This window comes from Suillus discolor, assembly GCF_016758755.1.
Source record: "Suillus discolor strain FC423 chromosome Unknown F5147scaffold_351, whole genome shotgun sequence".
Taxonomy (NCBI): Eukaryota; Fungi; Basidiomycota; class Agaricomycetes; order Boletales; family Suillaceae; genus Suillus; species Suillus discolor.
This window is the reverse complement of record NW_024541598.1, coordinates 1-19,257: the sequence shown is the minus strand read 5'-3', so window position 1 is coordinate 19,257 and position 19,257 is coordinate 1. Positions and strand designations below refer to the sequence as shown.

Genomic DNA, 19,257 nt, shown 5'->3' with positions numbered 1-19,257 from the left:
TTTCAGAATGTCTTCTGGAAATGCTGCTCACTGACATTCACTGAGCACTCTCCTTTGATCGCATGCATGTGTATCATGGAGGGCTTTGGAGGCACATTTATGGAGGGAGCTTCAGTTCTGGATACTTGAATTAGGGCGAGAAGCTGTTGTGCAGATGGATGCGAATTATGATGCTTTTCCACGGTGGTCTAACCTGACGCTCTTTTTGAAGGTAGTTGTGGTCAATTTCAATGATACTTCACATCACGAGGACATATTGAAGGTAAGCTGCAACTGAAGCTGAATTCTGTGCTAATGAGACTCAGATGGCTATCTTTGCGGCGCAAAGGATCCTCCACCATTCACAGAGTAAGCTCGGCTATCTGCTTCTGCGATGCATACACCACTATATCAATCCCGACATTTACACTGGATTTGAGGTTCACACTGAAGATACAATTTCTGCAGGAAGACAAGCTCTGCGAGATTTTCAGTGCTGATGGAGGCAAGTTATGCTTCGCAATACTTCCCGACCATTCACCTATGATCTGTGATTAGGAGTATATTCTCAAATCACAGCCTGTAACAGGCAAGGACTGGAATTTCCCCAAGAAACACACAAGTTCGCATCTATTTGATGATATCTTAGCAAAAGGCACAACACAAAACTACAACACAAAACTGAACGAGAAGATGCATGGCCCTGTGAGGGACATCTACCGCAATCAAACAAATTTCAAGGACATTGCTACACAGGTTCGTGTGTCAACAGGACTGGATTAACATGAACTAATAAGAACTGGTTCAGATTCTTCGCTATGATCATTGGCTACTAACCTCAACATCAATGCGTTCTGAACTCGACGAGTTGGACAAGTACAATTGGAAAGCCAACCTCCCAACAACAGAAGACGCAGACACAGAAAATCCTGCAATTTCTGTGGCTCCAGCTCCCTGCACCCACATAAAGTTAGGCTTGGCGCAAGGTGACATCTCATTTGCAAGTCTCGAGCAGTCGCATGCAGATGACAGGGCCTTTGTTGGTTTTTGAATCAAACTCAACGCCTTCCTGAACACATTCTTCCCCAGTAATGACATTCCTTTACCAGATGACAAGCGCATTCATTTGCAGGCTGACAACAAGGTATGCCAACAACTCATCCTGCTAACTACTCGCTAAAATTGTGCTTCACAACATGATATTTAGATTACTGGATACAAATATCTGCAAGTCAACTACGAGTCTATGGTCAACTGGCGCCAGTGCAAAGACCTCCTTTGATGCAACCCCAAGTTCTTTGGATCTCCACGATATGATTGTGTTATGGTTCAAACCAACAATCAACCATTTTTTGCTCGCCTTATCTTCATGTTCGGTTGCTCAATTGGTGAAACCAATCTTTCACTGGCGCTCATACATCCATATGATGTTGGAATTGGTGTCCGTAGAAAACATGATACTGACCTGGGACTATGGCATGTACGAGCCAAACCTCAGTCATCTCCCAAATTCATCTCTGTAAGGTCAATTATCCGAGGGGCTGCGCTTGCCAGCGATCCTGGGAAACAAGGTGATTACTTCGTCATTGACACAGTTGATGCAGACATGTTTCTTCGGCTCAAGTCTCTGCAAGCTTAACTTGCCTGACACTTTGGCGGCGGCCTGAGTAAAGAACTTATCTTTTTTGTGATCCTCGGCTTGCAATACGCACTATATTATTAGGTATAACATGCATTAAGTAGGTCATCAAGCTGCATAGTTGATATTACTGACACAAGTGTGTCATAACAGTGTTGCCTCATGTTTGGACATGCATCTTTCATCCAGCATTTCTTCTCAAGGTCACAGCTTCCATGATCCATTTCACTAATAATGACTTGTGTACTGAAGTGATTGCGTCAAATCGTATTATGTATGTTATTATTGAATCAACTCGTGTCTATCATTATCTCATTCACTAGTAATACCACAGATTGATTCTAAACTGTTTAGGGTTGCCCGGAAAATGTATATAAAGACCTCATGATTCATTTGTTCATTCAGCATCTGGGCTGCTCACACATCACACATTTCTCTCTTTGCATATAGCTCATGTTGGACTCTCCACTGGACTCTGATTCAAACCTCGACAATTCCGATAACACATTGTCATGGTCAGATTCAGGGCATGATTCAGATGATGACGCCCCACAGCCTGTGGCACCACCAAGCACCAATTCGTCTACAAAGCACCTTCAAGCGGTAGGCTCTTGTTTCTTTCGTCAACTCTCGTCCATTCCCTGACTCATTTTATCTAGTACATCAAGCAACTTCAGCTTGAGAAAGGAAAGTTGGAAGAGCATAACACAGCGCTGAATGCAACCAATGGTACACTAGCAGCGCAGCAGTTGAAACGTTGCAGGTGCTCACCAAATCAGACATCACCCTGCTGCTGCATTGCCGGCCTCATCTACTGTGTCCTTACATTCATCTGCACCACCTTCATCTACCGCATCCTCGTGTTCATCTGCGCCACCTTCATCTGCGCCATTGACTACAGCGTCCATCATAATGTCTGAGACCATCATCGACAAACTAATCTTGGGTTTGGCCAAGAAGTATGCATTGACGATGGAGATGTTCCTGCCTGACAAGGTCATTTTTCAGACAGACTGCCCTGATCCTCTGGTTGATATAACAAGTCCGCAACATTATGCAAAGAAATTGACAGAGAAGGCTGCCCTTGTCACTGAGCTCTATGCCTCAATCGATCAAGAGTTGCATCCTCAAATGCGAACAAATTCATTCTTTAACTTGGTATGTAACTTAAAATTTTACATAGTTGTAAATGAGTTGACGATTTATGGAACAGTTTGCAACAGGCATGCAACAGGCACGATCATCATTCTTCAATGGTCTATGTACTGTTTCAGGTAGCATCTTCAACATGTCGCCTGAGTACTTTGTTGCCAGATATGACCGTGCTTCCATCCAGCAAATTACAGATATGATTGGATGGGAGGCGGGGAAGGGGAAAACCTTCGATGTTTTCAAAGCACCGGTACTGTACCCTGATAACATTGTTAACGAGAAAAAGATTTTCAGAAACTGGTTGATAATTACAAAGGTAAAATACACTGACTCAACCATAGGACAATTACTCATATCTTTCTTTGAAAGGCTATCAAGGTTTCAGTGTGCGGCAAGATGTCATTTAAAGATAAAAAAGATATTTGATTTAATCATTGTTCCCCAAGGGGCGTGGTGGCCAGCCTACCTATGCGAAGATTTGGAAACTCAACAGCTGCACTCCTGGTATGATTTCATTTGGTGTGACTTCTGTATGTATTGATGTCAATGATTCAGAGGCACTACCTATGACTGATATCATTGTAGGACTTGGAGTCCTTGTAGCCTTGTAGAGGCCATTTTTGCAGTGTCCCTTAGGTCCTCACATAGCGCGCATTATAGCTAATGCGGCACACACCATTTCCGTTATCGGCCGATGGCCACGACTCACGTGCGCACTTCGGCTCGCATCGGCTTCCCTTCAGCTCCGTCGTGCGTCCTTCCCATGTCATATCCATGTCCTCCGCCAGTCCATTGGTGCGTACTTATCTCAATCTGCATTAGACTGACTTTATTTCTGACACTATCTCATTTATATTTTCATTACTTGCGTTATGGACCCTGTTTCCATACTACCGCTACCTACTCGGCTCCAAACAGTGCTTCGTGCGCTCTCATATATATGTACTTAGTACTTATGAATCTTCATGTATCTATCTTTTCCCGCATCAAAATTATCACCAACTTGCACGCAACACTTGGACTGAAAATCTGAAACCTTCGGCATACTACCGCACGCGCGCCTCCTATGGCCGCATTAACGCTCACATTTTACTTATCATTTCTATCGACAAACATTCTCCTCGCTCCGCCGCCGCGCTGCATCACTTACGCACTTGCAAAACCTTCGCATTTATCATTTAGCTCGGCCGTGCGCTTCCGCGCCCCACCAAACTCTCGGCTATACGGCCACACATCGTAATGCGCTTTTCGGCGGCTCACTCGCGCTCACATCGCATTGGTGCAAATTCTCGCGCTCTTTCATCCTCAGTTACCCTTACTAGTTTCCAAGTTTCCCCTCACATTTTATTCAGAGGCATCATTCTCAGTAGCAATCCCCTCGGGCCGAATCTATACTTGCATCCAGAGGTCTATTTGAGTTTTACCCCACTTCACCCTTTCTCACCCTTTCACCCCTTCTCATCTAGCTATCATTCCTCACACACAACTGGAGCCCACCACGAGGGGATCATCTGAGAAGACTAGTAGGAAGCTGAGACCTACAAAGGACCGCACCGCGCGCCAAGAAGCAATTGATAGTTTCAACCACGCCTTCCCACATATGCAATTAATGCCCATTAAAGAACTCTTCATGGCGCCAAACAAGCACTGTCCATGCAACATCTCAGAACTAACCCGCCCCGACCCGGACTTATTTGTAGCACGCAACCACGTGCCCGCTTCACCAGTCGCGCCTTTGCCAAAGGATTCAGTACAAGGCGAATTGTCCGACGATTTCGAAGCGCTTGATAATCCTAGGAACTTCTTACCCGGCACATTTTGCGCAATGCCCAAACAACCGGCGCTCGTTAACGCTTGTAACATTGATCACCTGAGCGCGCTAACATCTCTTAGTGATTTAAACTGAGAATTCCCAAGTATCCCTACAGTTGAAACAACCGCCGCCTCATCTTCGACTATCCTGCACCTTCCAACTGCTGTACCGCCTGCGCCCAACTCCATCCGCACAGCCGTCGCCATTTTCTCACACGGCCTGTTGCCCCTCATACAACAACCAGTATCTCAACCCCCGCCTGCCGCACCACAAATCACCATGTCAACCGTCCCAACCTTCAGAATGCCAATCTGCAGCACTGAAGTTCGACGGCACAACAGAAAATCTCCTAGCCTTTATCGACAAGTATGAGGTCCTCGCCAATGAGGCGCGCCTCCAACATGGTGACCACATCAAAGGCATAATTCGCTACCTGTCAACAGGCGAACACGAGCTATGGGCAGAAATGCCTGAGGCAAAGGGCAGCGATTACGATGCTTATATCAAAGAGGTAAAGATGATGTACCCTGGTTGCGAGGGCGACCGGCGGTATGCCATTAATGATCTAGTTGCCATTGCGCACAACCAAAAGAACATACTGATGTGCTCAGTTAAGGAACTGGGCGACTATCAGCGTGCGTTGCTCAAGATCGCGCGAGCGCTTATCGATAAAGACCGCATAGGTAAAGTGGAACATGACCACATTTTTATAGATGGTTTTCCAAGCGATATTCAAGCGCAAACGCTTACCCGGCTAATGATCAAATTCCCAGATCATCATCCGCAGGACCCATACCCATTCAACGACATTGTTACGGCCACAACATTTTTATTGCCGGGCATCGGCGTTGCCAGTCCCATACCCTCAAATATTCCGGTAATAGCATCACCGTATGTACCGACAGTCCCATCACCGGCGCCGGTGCAGCAACAAGTGGCGCCTAACGTGGTAGTAAAACAAGAATACATTGCGAAGCGAGGTGGCAACTACGGCCCTAGTGGCTGCATATTCTGTGGCGGATCGGACCACTTCATGGGTTGGTGCTGCGAGCGCAATCAATATATCGCGGCTGGCAAGTGTAAGTTTGATGTCACTATCAATAAGCTCGTACTGCCCAATGGCAATTGGATTCCTGGCCGGCAAAGCGACGGCATGCTCAAAGATCACCTTGACTGGTATCATGGCAATCAACAGGCCAATGAGGCATTGCCGGGTGCTAGCATTAGCGCCAGTATGTTTTATCGCGCATCACCAGGTGTAGAGGTTGTTGTAGACATTGATTCATCTGCATTTATCCATACCATTGCTGACCCCGAATCCGACGAGGATGAGGATGAGGATGATTTAGATGAGCGCACGCAGCACAAGCACAAGCACTAGCGACAGCTTGGTGGGATCTGAAGCGCGGAAGCGCCAAAGACGACGCCAAGGGCAAGACCATTCAATTTGATGGCATTGAGGTCGGCAGAGAAACTCACGCGCGTCTGGGCCCCGCGTCCAGACTAATAGCCGCGACTGAGGAGATTGTCTCTCCAGAGGTTCAAGCTACGTCGGGCAAAGGCAAAGGAAAGGTGGCTGAGACTCCAAAAACCACTACAGCACCACCGCCAACAGCATCATCCAGCAAGGCACCAACCAAATCATCGCCCGCCGCATCACCACTAGAACCATCAAAAACCACCATCAACCTGCCCGCTGCTGCCGCAACATCAACCGGTCAATACTGATACTCCCATGCATTGGAAGATAAGGAAGCCGACAAGCGCATTATTGAGCACCTACTTGACACGAGCCTCAATATCCTGGTCCGAGAATTGTTTGCCGTATCACCCAAAATCAGGAAGCAATTCCGTGATATGACGGCTACTAAATGGGTGACCGTTGGCGCAGTCTCCATCAATGAATTGTCAGGGCACCCCGCAATGGAAGAATGGCTCGGCGCGTACGACGGTGTTCATATGCGAAGTGACAATGGCAAAGTCATTGCTGACCACTTCACGCCGCTACGTTGTATCCGTGCAGTCACATATGGCGGAAGAGTTTTAACCTGCATCCTTGACCAAGGCGCAGAGGTTGTTGTCATGCCACATGCAATATGGCAATCATTGGGTGTCGGCTTGTGTTTGGATCACAAGCTCAACATGGAATCGGTAAATACATCACGCGACGCTATGCTTGGTGTCATCGAGAATGTCCCGCTCGACTTCGGCAGTGGTCCAATGTACTTCCAAGTACAAGTGACTAACCGCGCGACATTTGAGGTTCTCCTTGGCCGTCCATTTTTCAAACTATCATCATGCCACACTAATGATCTCCCTAACAGAGATCAAGATATTGTAATCACAGATCCGAACACCCACAAGGAATTGTGTCTCCCGACCCTGCCATGGGTCAAGCGCTGTGACCATTGTCTCAATGGCAAGCATTGTGCTGAGCACTCCACAAAGGCGAAAGCCGAGGAGAAGGGTTTTTAGGTATCAATGATCTGCAGTTGCCGTGGGGAGACGTCTACCTGCCGTTGTTATATTCCGCTAACCAAGTCTCTTCTTCACATTATGTCTCGCATTCCTGTTCAAGTCCTGAGGCGCCGCAATATGCGCGTGCTGAGGGCAAAGCATTACCACTCTTAAGGAGCAACATCGCATCATTTTCCGTATCATCGCATCGTCCACCGCAGTTTTCTGTTTCTCTTCCATCCCCGCTCCAATCGGCACAATATGCACAACTAACGTCCACCAGATCTGCCATCAATAAGGCGAACATTGCTGCTTTCAACGAGTGGTATTATTATGACCGTGATTTGCACACGCTGGTATATAAACCAGTCGCAAAGAAAGTCCGCACGGTACTGACGGCTATGCCGGCTGAGTATAGAATCGTGCAGCAATTGCCTGAAGACCCGCTCACTGGCTTGCCAGAATTACCTGCTCATCCTCCCGATTTTGTTCCAGGTACCCGCTTCACGCAAGAAAGAGCCAACAAGCTTGATCTTGATCCCGCCAAATGGCTATGGCCTGAAGAACTTAAGCTAGTACAATGGCTTGTTCTGGTACATGAACTCGTGTTCGCTTGGTGCACCGCTGAGCGCAGCCGCCTTGATGAAAAATATTTCCCGCCGTACAAGATACCTACAGTCCCGCACACGCCTTGGAATCAGCACAACATTCCGATCCTGCCGGCTATCGTCGGCGAAGTTATTCACATCGTCAAAGAAAAGATCTCTTCGGGCATATACGAGCCATCAACGGCTGCGTACCGCTCTAGATGGTTTTGCATTGTGAAAAAGGACGGAAGGTCGCTTCAGCTAGTCCATGATTTGCAGCCGCTCAATGAGGTAACAATTTGAGATGCATCGCTACCACCATTTGTAGAGCATTTAGCTGCTGCTTTTGCAGGCTACACGATATACGCGATCCTTGACTTATACGCAGGTTACGATCAGCGAGCGCTTCATATTGATTTGCGCGATCTGACAACCTTTGGGATGCCGCTAGGACCCCCATCGGCTAACCACATTGCCGTAAGGACATGCTAACACCATTCAGGTATACCAGGGAGACACCGCCTTTATCTTACAGCACAAGATTCCAGAGTTCACATCGCCGTTCATTGATGACGTGCCGATCAAGTCAGTCAAGATGCGCTACCAGAATGCCGACGGCACTTACTGAAACTATACCCGAGAACGCAGGGGATCCGTCGCTTCGTCTGGGAGCACCTTGTTGTAGTCAACCACATCCTCCAATGGCTAGAAAACGTCGGCACGACAGTATCCGCAACAAAGTTTGTATTAGCCGCACCATTGGTGGTCATCAGTCGGTCATAAATGCACGTTTGACGGCCGAGTCCCAGAAGACTCAAAGGTCGAAAAGATTCGTAAATGGCCAGAGCCGAAGACCCAGTCACAAGTGTGCAGGTTCTTGGGCACATGTGGTGTCCTCCAAATATTCATCCGTGATTTTGCACGCATCGCGTGGCCGCTCACTAACCTCACCAGGACAGATGTACCATTCGAATTTGAAGACGAACATCACGAAGCCATGGACCTACTCAAAGCCGCTGTTGTTAATTCGCCGGCATTGCGCCCGATTGACTATGATAGTGGCCGAGAAGTGATTCTATCGGTTGACACGTCCGCCGTCGTGGTCGGCTATATTTTGCTCCAAGTCAGTGAGGATGGCAAGCGCTATCCAAACTGTTTCAGTTCCATCACGCTCAGCGAGGTCGAAAGCCGTTACTCGCAAGCGAAGCTAGAGTTATACGGACTTTTCCGCACATTGCGCGCTGTGCGCATCTTTATCTTCGGTGTCACCAACCTTATGGTTGAGGTCAATGCAAAGTACATCAAAGATATGATCAATAATCCGGATTTGCAGCCCAATGCGACCATAAATAGGTGGATCACGGGTATTCTTTTGTTCCCTATTAATCTTGTTCACGTACCCGCTGCAAAGCACAAAGGCGCCGACGGTCTCTCAAGGAGACCAGCCACCGAGGATGATGTACTAGAAGATGATGATCATGAGGATTGGCTAGACTGAGCCTATTCTTTCGGTTTGACTCTGCTTAATGACCGTGCATTCACAATAGAATCCGCCGGGGCACATATCACACGAGCAGCGCGCCTAGTGCCGATCGTGACGCTGCCGAATCACTTACCTATCCTCCATGTCTTCTTAGATGTTGTCACTCCATCATCCAATGAACAGATCATTCCACATTCGGAAGCCGCTGTCGCGTTAGACGCAAAGCTCCTGACTCTCAAGCAGTTCCTTATAATGCGCAAGCGCCTGACAGGATTATCGGATGAAGATTACACTACGATGGTCAACCAAGCAGTGCAGTTCTTTGTACTCGACAGCAATCTATGGTGCTGCGAGCGTCATGGTAAACACCAACTCGTCTTGATACCGCCGAAGCGCTATAATATTCTCAAACAAGCGCACAACGACCTAGGTCACAAGGGAGTATACGTGATCCGTGTTCGGCTAATCTTACGATATTGGTGGCCCTTTATGATGGACGATATCAAATGGTACATGCGCACATGTCACGAATGCCAGATAAGGCAGACACGCAAACTTCATGTCCCGCCGATGGTACCGACACCCGGCGGCTTGTTCCGCAGAGTGCATATTGACACCATGAAAATGCCCCAGGGGGCGGTTTCGAGTATCTCATTCAAGTGCGTTGCGCACTAACATCGTACCCAGAATGGCGCATGCTACGCAAGGAAAATACTAGGTCGCTAGTGGCCTTTATATATGAGGAGATCCTCTGTTGATGGGGTCTGGTGACTGAATTGATTACTGACAATGCTCCCGCTTACAGGCTAGCCGCCGATATGTTAGCCGAAAAATATGATGTCCACCCGATACATATTTCACCTTATAACTCGCAAGCGAACGGCATAGTTGAGCGGCGCCATCATGATGTCTGCAAAGCTATCATGAAGACATGCAATGGCGATGACCTACAATGGCATCAAGTCGTTCATTCCGTTTTCTGGGCCGAGCACATTACCATTCACAAGTCTACAGGTTTATCACCCTACTTTATGGTGCATGGCGTAGAGCTGATATTTCCTTTTGATCTTCCTGAAGCCACGTTTCTAGCGCCGACGCCTGCACGCGGCGTATTTACCACTGCTGACCTTATTGCATGGCACGCTCGCCAGTTACAGAAGCGCATTGAGGATCTTAGCGAGATCTGAGACAAGGTAGTAAAAGTGCGTTTCGTGTCGCTTCGCGACTTTGAAAAGCACTTCCACAATACCATCCACAACTATGACCACACGCCTGGCACTTTAGTGTTGGTGCGCAATTCAAAGGTCGAATATGAGTTGAGCAAGAAGACGAAGCCGCGGTACTTGGGACCTATGATCGTAGTGTGCCGCACGAAGGGAGGCTCATATATCCTGGCCGAGTTGGACGGTGCTATATCACTCTTATGTTATGCGGTGTTTCATGTCATCCCGTATCATCCGCGCAGCGGGGAACGCGTTATGGTAACAAGCGTCACTGGAAAAGATGACGAAGCACTAGATTGGCTAGCAGACGAGGATATCGAAGAACCAGAAGAAGACGAACCAGAACGCGCGCAAGATGATTAGCGCATACACCCCTCCCCGCATACTACCCGACACTCTACCCGTAAATCACCGCTCCTGCATCGATAAAACCAAAAATACCAAAAACATCAAATAACACGAATACCACAAAAATATACCTGCTATAGCACATACTCTCTGTTTTACCCCGGATTTCAGCCAGCGATCATTTTCTCTCATTCTCTCATATAACCTGCACATAAGCGCATTGACCACTGTAGGGATTCATTTCTGGCTAGGCTTGTAGAGACTGTCTTTACCTTACCTTAGGTTGGCACTTTGTAGCTTACATAATCAAGTTACCTTTTCACCAGTTACCAGTATGAGTCTGAGTATTCAGCAAGTTTCTATCATATTTCCTCTCCTCTGAGCCTTGAGCCTGGTCCAGAAACCCTTTAGGGTCGAATAGCAGCTAGGTTCTGCAAGACCCAACATTGTTCAGACTCACCATCTGAATTGTTGTACCTTCACCGCACATATTCAACAGACTCTATCGCTATCACACCACAAAATAATAATAAAGAATCAAGTATATATATAACGCATATCATTCCATTAGACACATGGGCATAACTAACCCCCTAGACCTTTCCATTTCTAACGTGCGCTGCTGCGCCGCGCACATTTTTTATAAACTTATGGATTCTATCACTAATCGGCCACATTGTCAGCAGCAAAAGTAGGAGTAGACGTGATAGCCGCACGAGGAAGACAAGTCGGGCGCACAACCCGCAAATATTTGTATTCATTTTCTTACCGCCTCTCACTACCGCGCTTAATTACTTACTTACCGATCTCAATTTTATCTCTAGCCCAATGGACTCAGCAGATAAAGGCATGGAATATGGACATGGACACGCACATGGACGGCTCTTGGGAATCGCTGAAGGTTCAACGATACAGCGAGGCACAAACAATGCTCCTGACTGTATCTATAAATGTTGTAAGGTCGCGCGTTGCCTAGTCTGCTATACTTGAGACGACAAGTGTGTTCGACCCTAAAGGGGAAGTGAGTGCAGCAAGGATCTAGTAGTAAGCGCCGAAGGCGCTACTGGTTGGTGAATGCGAAGCGCGGGAAAGCGCAGGTGCGCGTGAGGCGCGAGAGTGCGCGAAGCGCGGGAATGCGTGCGCGTGTATGCGGAAACAAGTGAGAGTAAGAGTGAGTTTGCTTAAGTGATGATTAGACACCAGACAAGAGGTGAGAGATGCAAGCTGAGAGATGTTATATGCGAGGTGCCAAGGAATAGATTTCAACTATGCTCTGCTGGGTAGTAAATGGGTATTGTTGTGGTTCAGTCCTCTGTCGTTCTCGTGAGTGAGTAAGTGAGTAAGTGAGTAATAGTATGTACTGCTGGCGCTTAAGTATGGCACCTAAGCGCTGTCATGCAGAGCCGAAGCGCTACCGAGTAAGGTATGTAAAGATATATGTAAGTAAGGGTCCATGATAAAAATAAAGATGGAACAATATGCAAATGTGAGAAATGGAAATATACGCACTAGGGAACTTGGTGGACAGTGGATGGATGCTTCTGGATGGCTGGTGCTATAGGGCGCTCAAGCGCGTGGAAAGCGCGCGCCGCGAAAGCGCGCGCGCATATACATCGTGAAGCGCGGGAAAGGTACGCGCGCAAGTTGCGCGATGCGCGGGAAAGCTGCGCCCCATGTAGGAATAGCTGTAGGAAGCATACAGAGTGATGCTACAAGTTCGTGCTGTATACTCCTTGGTGAAAACTGCAATATTGCACAAGGAGAGGCGTGAGTCTCTACATCGCGTCACAAGTCCTGGGGACTCTATTCTATTTGGTGCTGTAGCACTCGAGCTCGCGCTAGGCTCGTATTCAGCTATTTTCCCATACATGTCACGAATTACTTCCAATGTTATCCAACACTCATCCACTCAATCCGATGTTTATCCACTAAACCCAACGCTAACCCAACAAACCTGATGTTTCCCGCACATCGGACCCGACGGACCCGATATTTTCCCGTGCACTTGTCCTCCCTATGTCCTGTCCTGTCGTATCTATCCCCACTAGGTGCGCAGTTATTCATTTTCACGTCGCTAACATTGTAGAACACGTTATTACATGTCCGCAGTACATTGTGTCTTATTACATAGGACATCGGACCCGAAAATCAGCGCTACTACTTTCGCCTATAGCACTCCGAAATTCTACATAGATACTATATATTTTGCATACCTCCTACCTATCACTTTACCTTTCTACCTCTGAGTAGGAGGAGGTCATCCGATATTCGTAGTTCTTAGTTGGATTCCGCAATATCATCCTTTCTTTACCCGAAACATCTGACAGTAACCCGCCATTCACTATCCCCGACATTCACTACATTCCCGACGCAAACCCAATGCTAACCCAATGCAAACCTGACGAACCCGCTAACCCGAAACCCGAAAACATCGGACCCGACGTTTTTGACATCGGACTCATAATTATACCTTCGGACTTTGTTTCCCGCACTTCGGACTATCTTCCTTTTGTCATAACTGATTATTCTAATACCATACAGCAAACCCCTTGGGTTGAACGCACTTGTCTTGCAAGTATAAGCAGACTAGGCTGTGCACGACCACAACATTTTTATATTGCTGGCTACTTACTTTGTGTAGTGCCCAGCAATTGTTGTATCTCTACAGCGCTTCAAGCGCAGGTTTCTACACTATGTCTACAGGGAATAGGAACAGCTATTTTAAGTATAACTAATGGAATAACTTGGCAATCTCAAGTTCTAAGGAGCGCCAGCCGCACACTGACGAAAAAGCCTTGTTCGACGCAAGAAGCTGTTCAGCTTCCTGCACACGCACATACTGGTGTGCATGGATCAACGTCTCACCATACCGTTTGGTGCGAGCGCGCAACTCCACATTCTCTTCCTGGAGTGATGCTACCTCAATGCAGAGTGCCTCCAACTCATCGCGCTCCGAGGCGTCCAACTTGCGCTTAGGCATGGGCACGGACTGCTTGGGAAGCGGTAGGACAGGACGCGGCAGGACCGTCTTGGAGCCGCATACAAGTCTTCATCGTCATCAGCCTCTTTCTCCACAATCTCCACCTCCATATCCACCTCTGACTCGCTCTCCGAGGACTCCGCACCTTCGACGGTCGTGGCCGGAACTGTTGGGCGAGCCAAACTCATCGACCCAGTACGCGCCTTCTTGGCGGGCGCGGCGCCTCGAGGGGGGGTGGTGCGTGTCCTCGCCTGTGGCTTCGCCTTCGGCTCAGCTTTCCCTAAAGAAAAGGATCGGACGGATCGTTAGTAGAGGCAACGGATAAGTTATAAAGTAGCAACCCACTAGAGAAAGAACACGCCTGCTTTACACCGGCACAGTAGGAACACCTCACACCAGGCGAGCCGTCACACATGCCAGTGCGATTCTGACAGCGCGCACACTTCTCCTTTGTGACAGACATGCGGCCACTGGGTCACTACAGATATCATCAGCCATAGTCCAAACACACACAACAGAAGTACTCACCGGTATGCCCATATTGGCGACCTCTTTGGCCAGCATGGCAGCAGGCAAAGCCTCTTTCTCCACAGTCGTAGTGACGCCTGCATCGTTAGTGGGTGCGGCGGACTTCTCGCGTGGCGGCTCAGTCGCCTTCACCGTCCAACCCCTCATGAGTCTCTCCAACACCCAATACTCCTTCTTACCATCCTCAAGGGCCTGCGCACCCTGAGCATCCAGCGTCAGTTCGACTTGCACATCTTGTGCACGGCCAAAACACTTGTTCATTTGTTCCTAACTGACGACATCAGTAAAAAGTAAGCACACGCAGACAAAAACGAGCCACTCACCAAAACAGTTCTCCAATCGCGCATCCAAGTCTCCTGGTCCTCCATCAGTTCTTCCTTGGCTGCGGGAGCCGTCAATGCGCAGGAACGCAGCGTCTCGCAGATCAGGCTCCAGGCGTGGTTGATGCGGTCCTCGTTCGACTCCTCCGGAATGGAGTCATCGATTACGGGCTGGTCGCGTGTAGGTGACGGCGGCGTCTCAGGTTCGGGGGAAGCAGTAAGCATAGAAGGGTCGAAGCGAGACATGTTAAAAGATGAGGAAAAGATTTGGAGGTTATCGATGAAGATGAAGAAGAAGAAGCGGGACACGTGACGCGTTTTAATACATCAGATCGGCCACAGTTCCCATGATCCATGCTCCACAAACTCACAGTCCACAATTGCTCATCACATATGGCGTGAAATGTGCATGGTCACGTGACTTATCTCATCGAAATTTCGCTAAGTCCCTATGCTCTATAGAAGCTGACTGGGGACAGTCAGAATTCAAAGTTTGTATGTGATGTAGGACTTGGAGTCCTTGTAGCCTCGTAGAGGCCATTTTTGCAGCATCCCTTAGGTCCTCACATACCGTGCATTATAGCTAATGCGGCGCGCACCATTTCCGTTATCGGCCGACGGCCGCAACTCACGTGCGCACTTCGGCTCGCATCCACTTCCCTTCGGCTCCATCGTGCGTCCTTCCCATGTCCTATCCATGTCCTCCGCCGGTCCATTGGTGTGTACTTATCTCAATCTGCATTAGACTGACTTTATTTCCGATGCTATCTCATTTATATTTTCATTACTTGCGTTATGGACCCTGTTTCCATACTACCACTACCTACTCGGCTCCGAACAGCACTTCGTGCACTCTCATATATACTTAGTACTTACAAATCTTCATGTATCTATCTTTTCCCACGTCAAAATTATCACCAACTTGCATGCAACACTTGGACTGAAAATCTGAAACCTTCGGCATACTACTGCACATGTGCCTCCTACGGCCGCATTAACACTTGCATTTTACTTATTGTGTCTATCGACAAACATTCTCCTCGCTCCGCCGCTGTGCCGCATCACTTACGCGCTCACAAAACCTTCGCATTTATCGTTTAGCTCAGCCACGCACTTCCGTGCCCCACCAAACTCTCGGCTATATGGCCACACATCGTAACACGCTTTTCAGCGGCTTGCTCGTGCTCACATTGCATCGGCGCAAATTCTCGCACTCTTTCATCCTCAGTTACCCTTACTAGTTTCCAAGTTTCCCCTCACATTTTATTCAGAGGAATCATTCTCAGTAGCAATCCCCTCGGGCCGAATCTATACTTGCGTCCAGAGGTCTATGTGAGTTTTACCCCACTTCACCCTTTCTCACCCTTTCACCCCTTCTCATCTAGCTATCATTCCTCACACACATCATATTCGGTAGATAATCTTCATGCTATCCCCAGATCAAGAATTCTCCGGGGATGGTATTGGAGCCATTTCTTCAATCCCTTACCACACTGTCTTCCGTGCCGTGAAAAGATTCTTCATCGTCAAGTGGACCCATGAACGCATCAAAGCCATCATGGGACAAATCAACACTTATGTCTTCAACAATGTTGCTCAGGCAGAGGAGGACTATACCTCAGGCCAGCCTGAAGACATGGTTGATTGTGTCATGGCAGCATTGGACAATTCAGATAGCAGTTCGGATGAAGACCCCATTGGCCCTGACAGCCTTCATGTGCACTATCCTACCATTGTTGAACCAAGTTCTTTGACTGCATCCTCAGGCTCAAATACTGTTGCGGTAGCTTCTCCCCTGCAACATGAACCCCCCCTGCCTTCTGATGTCATGCTATCAATCTCAACTCAGGGTGCGGTACTCAATCCTGGATCAAGTGCTACAAGTTCAGAGTCTGCCTTAGCTGCTACAGTGACAGCAGCACCCCATCTGAAGCCAGCTATTGAAAGCTCAGTGGCTGTCACTATGAAGTCCAACAAGGGACGTCGGGGAAAAGATCAGAAGGCTGATTTAAATGGGCAAGATGTTCGTCGTTCCTCTTGTCATACCGTCTCTACTAAATAGTGATATCTTTATGTTGTGGTCTTGCACTGCCTATCTGCTATACTTGCGGACAAGTGCGTTCGACCCAGGGGTCTGCGGTCTGGGAATAGTTTTGGGGGTCAGTGGGTGATGTGAGGTCAATAATCTGAGCACGGGAAACAATGTCTGAAGGTATAATTATGATGTCCGATGCAAAAGTGTCGGGTCCGATGTTTTTCAGGTTTCGGGTTATCGGGTTTGGGTTATCGGAAACTAATAGTAATGCTGTAGAGACTTGCGCCTCTCAATGCGGAATATACGGCCCTATTACCCACATAATTCCCTACACGTTCCAGCTCTTATCCGAAGGATCAGTCATACGCGCTCTCACGCGCACGCCCTACGTACGCGCCTCGTTCGCGCGCCTTACACGCACTCGCGCCTTTCGCGCGCGCTCGTGCGCCTCCCCTTAGGCCTTCATACCCTTGTCCGTCCGTCCGTCCTATGTCCTCGCTGATTTACTGGTGCGTTATTCTTATCCCTTTCACTGAATTGACGTACCTTCGGTCCGATCTCCGTGCTTACATACAGAAAGTCTATCATAGGCTTTAGAATATATTTAGAGTTGATATGGTTACTCGGTTCGGTACCACGCTCGGAAGCGCGCTGCATAGCGTAATCTCCCTTCTTAAATAGAGGGAAAGTTCCTTTTAACTTACTTCCTTCCCTTCTCCCTTATCTGAGTATACTGCAAATTGTATAAGTGCACCTTAGTACTTGAAATCTGATTATACTTCACTATTCTACCATCACTCGCGCATCTGCTATACTTGAACACTCTCCCCCATCGCTCAAAAGCACGCTTCCGCATACGCGCGCGCCCCTCGCATCTTTCACTCGCGCGCGCCCTTCGCGCGCCTTCGCATCGCTTACTCGCGCCTACGCACGCGTTATCTTCTCGTGCCTTCGCGCGCCTGTTACCACCCGTCTAGTTGGCGAAGACTCCCTCCATTACATTAAAGAGGAACTTCTCTCAGTAGCTGTCCTTTGGGTCGAGTCGTATTCTCATATCCTGGTCTTACTATAGAACCCCCGTTAGCTTTAGTGTTTCACCTATAGTCAAGATTCCTCACCTTCAACGCTATAGCGAGCGATGTGTGCAATAATAACAATGATGGATACAGACGGTGAAGGAACGATGATATTCGCAATGTCAACTAAGAACTACAAAATATCGGGTTTGACCCCTAAGCGTCGGAGATGATTCTCCTCTACTCGGATGATGATGATGCTATGGGTAGTCCAATATTTAAGTAGATACATAGAAATCCGGAACCCTATAGGCGAAAGTAGTAGCGCAATATTTCAGGTCCGATGTCCTATGTAATAAGACATGATGTACTGCGGACTATGGGAATATATGTAATAACGTGGTCGACAATGTTAGCAATGTGAAAACAAATAACTATGCACCTAGTGGGGCTAGCGCAATGAGACTGGACATAGGTAGGACAAGTGCGCGTGATGTCCGATTGGCCGATGCGAAACCCGATGCCCGATGTCTGATGTCCGATGTTTTCGGGTTTGGTACGTATTGAGTTGGATATGATAGGCAATGATTTGGGCAATGATTAGCATTCACATGCATCGGAAAATAGACCTCTACGAGGCCACAAGGACTCCAAGTCCTACACCGACTCCCATGTACCAGTCAGCGCTCGAGTTCAATTGATATAGGTCGCAAGCAATCATTATTCCATTTGGTCGTTATCATGCAGATCTTAACACTTTTTTTCTGACTGTGGCTCTCAAGACGTTACTCTTGAGGTGTCTGACAGAAGCAGCACTGAATGATGGACAGCGAGGACGAAGCAGCCACTTCAAAGTCTGGATGATCAATTGGCAGTTTAGATGCCTCAAGAACTTCGGGGGCAGGATGATATTGGGGGTTATGGAAGGTTGCTTTTTGGCCGCGGCTAATGAAGCGGTCAGCAGGCAGATAATGTTGAGAACTAAAATGACACACAGGACATAGGTTATTGTTGGCTTCTCCTCAAACACTGGTGCTGGAGTTGGTGTGCTTTCATGCTCAAGTGCTTCTCTGATGGGTAATTCGTCATCGCTTAGCGTCTTTTCGTGTCCGCTTTCATGCTCGCATCAAAATCCTGGAGTATTGTGGCGCAGGGCATATTCTAATTGCGCGAAATTAACCAGATGGAGCGCGAGATGTGTCAGTATCTGGAGTGGGAACGCCGAGGGAGTTTGAGGACATGGTCAAGAAGGATTTCGTATTAGGTCAAGGTCCTTACCCGACTTACACTCTCCCTTCCCCCTCAAAGACAACCCCTCCTCCTACCACAAATCCCTTTCCGTCTCCTCCAGCTGCTTTGGCGCCCATGCCTTCATATGGCCATTGTTATCCTTCGCCACCAAAGCCTGCTTTTCCTCCATACTCTGCCAGACCTGCCATCAGCCACACCTTCATACTTCCTACCTCCTTCAGTCACTTTCAGCAGATTGCACTGCTCATTATCGGGTACATCATGGCCATCATTAGAATTTTCAATCCTAGCCACTTACACACTCGTTTTCCGAGTCACCTATCTCAATCTCTTATTTTACTATCTTGCTCTCACACTTACTTGCAGCCATCAGCGATCCATCGGATGAGATCAAAGTGATTGGGCACAGTTGTTAGCGTCTCCAATAACATCCTTAACGCTTGTAC

General features: G+C 48.1%; 5 protein-coding genes across 5 annotated transcripts; 3 read left to right on the top strand and 2 right to left on the bottom strand.

The window, feature by feature from the left end:
* Positions 1-81: 81 nt before the first annotated feature.
* F5147DRAFT_660561 (uncharacterized protein) lies at positions 82-1,261 on the top strand (the record flags this gene model as incomplete). The annotated part of the gene is made up of 5 exons (XM_041434680.1): positions 82-262; positions 559-735; positions 788-965; positions 1,089-1,123; positions 1,187-1,261. Coding segments are annotated over 5 exons (646 nt in total), but the record flags the coding sequence as incomplete, so codon positions are not given.
* An 810-nt stretch (positions 1,262-2,071) lies between these two features.
* On the top strand, positions 2,072-3,177 carry F5147DRAFT_660560 (uncharacterized protein; the record flags this gene model as incomplete). The annotated part of the gene is made up of 5 exons (XM_041434679.1): positions 2,072-2,221; positions 2,278-2,347; positions 2,520-2,776; positions 2,832-3,086; positions 3,112-3,177. 5 exons carry the CDS (start codon positions 2,072-2,074, stop codon positions 3,175-3,177), a joined length of 798 nt encoding a protein of 265 aa, XP_041284278.1.
* Positions 3,178-13,412: 10,235 nt separating this feature from the next.
* F5147DRAFT_783389 (uncharacterized protein) lies at positions 13,413-14,755 on the bottom strand (the record flags this gene model as incomplete). The annotated part of the gene is made up of 5 exons (XM_041442818.1): positions 13,413-13,709; positions 13,778-13,941; positions 14,007-14,131; positions 14,173-14,456; positions 14,513-14,755. 5 exons carry the CDS (start codon positions 14,753-14,755, stop codon positions 13,413-13,415), a joined length of 1,113 nt encoding a protein of 370 aa, XP_041284277.1.
* Positions 14,756-15,935: 1,180 nt separating this feature from the next.
* Positions 15,936-16,571, top strand: F5147DRAFT_783388 (uncharacterized protein; the record flags this gene model as incomplete). The annotated part of the gene is made up of 1 exon (XM_041442817.1): positions 15,936-16,571. The coding sequence occupies one exon, from the start codon at positions 15,936-15,938 to the stop codon at positions 16,569-16,571; it is 636 nt and encodes a 211-aa protein (XP_041284276.1).
* A 1,774-nt stretch (positions 16,572-18,345) lies between these two features.
* Positions 18,346-18,927, bottom strand: F5147DRAFT_660557 (uncharacterized protein; the record flags this gene model as incomplete). Its single annotated transcript, XM_041434678.1, has 3 exons — positions 18,346-18,505; positions 18,556-18,672; positions 18,848-18,927. The coding sequence occupies 3 exons, from the start codon at positions 18,925-18,927 to the stop codon at positions 18,346-18,348; spliced, it is 357 nt and encodes a 118-aa protein (XP_041284275.1).
* Positions 18,928-19,257: the final 330 nt, after the last annotated feature.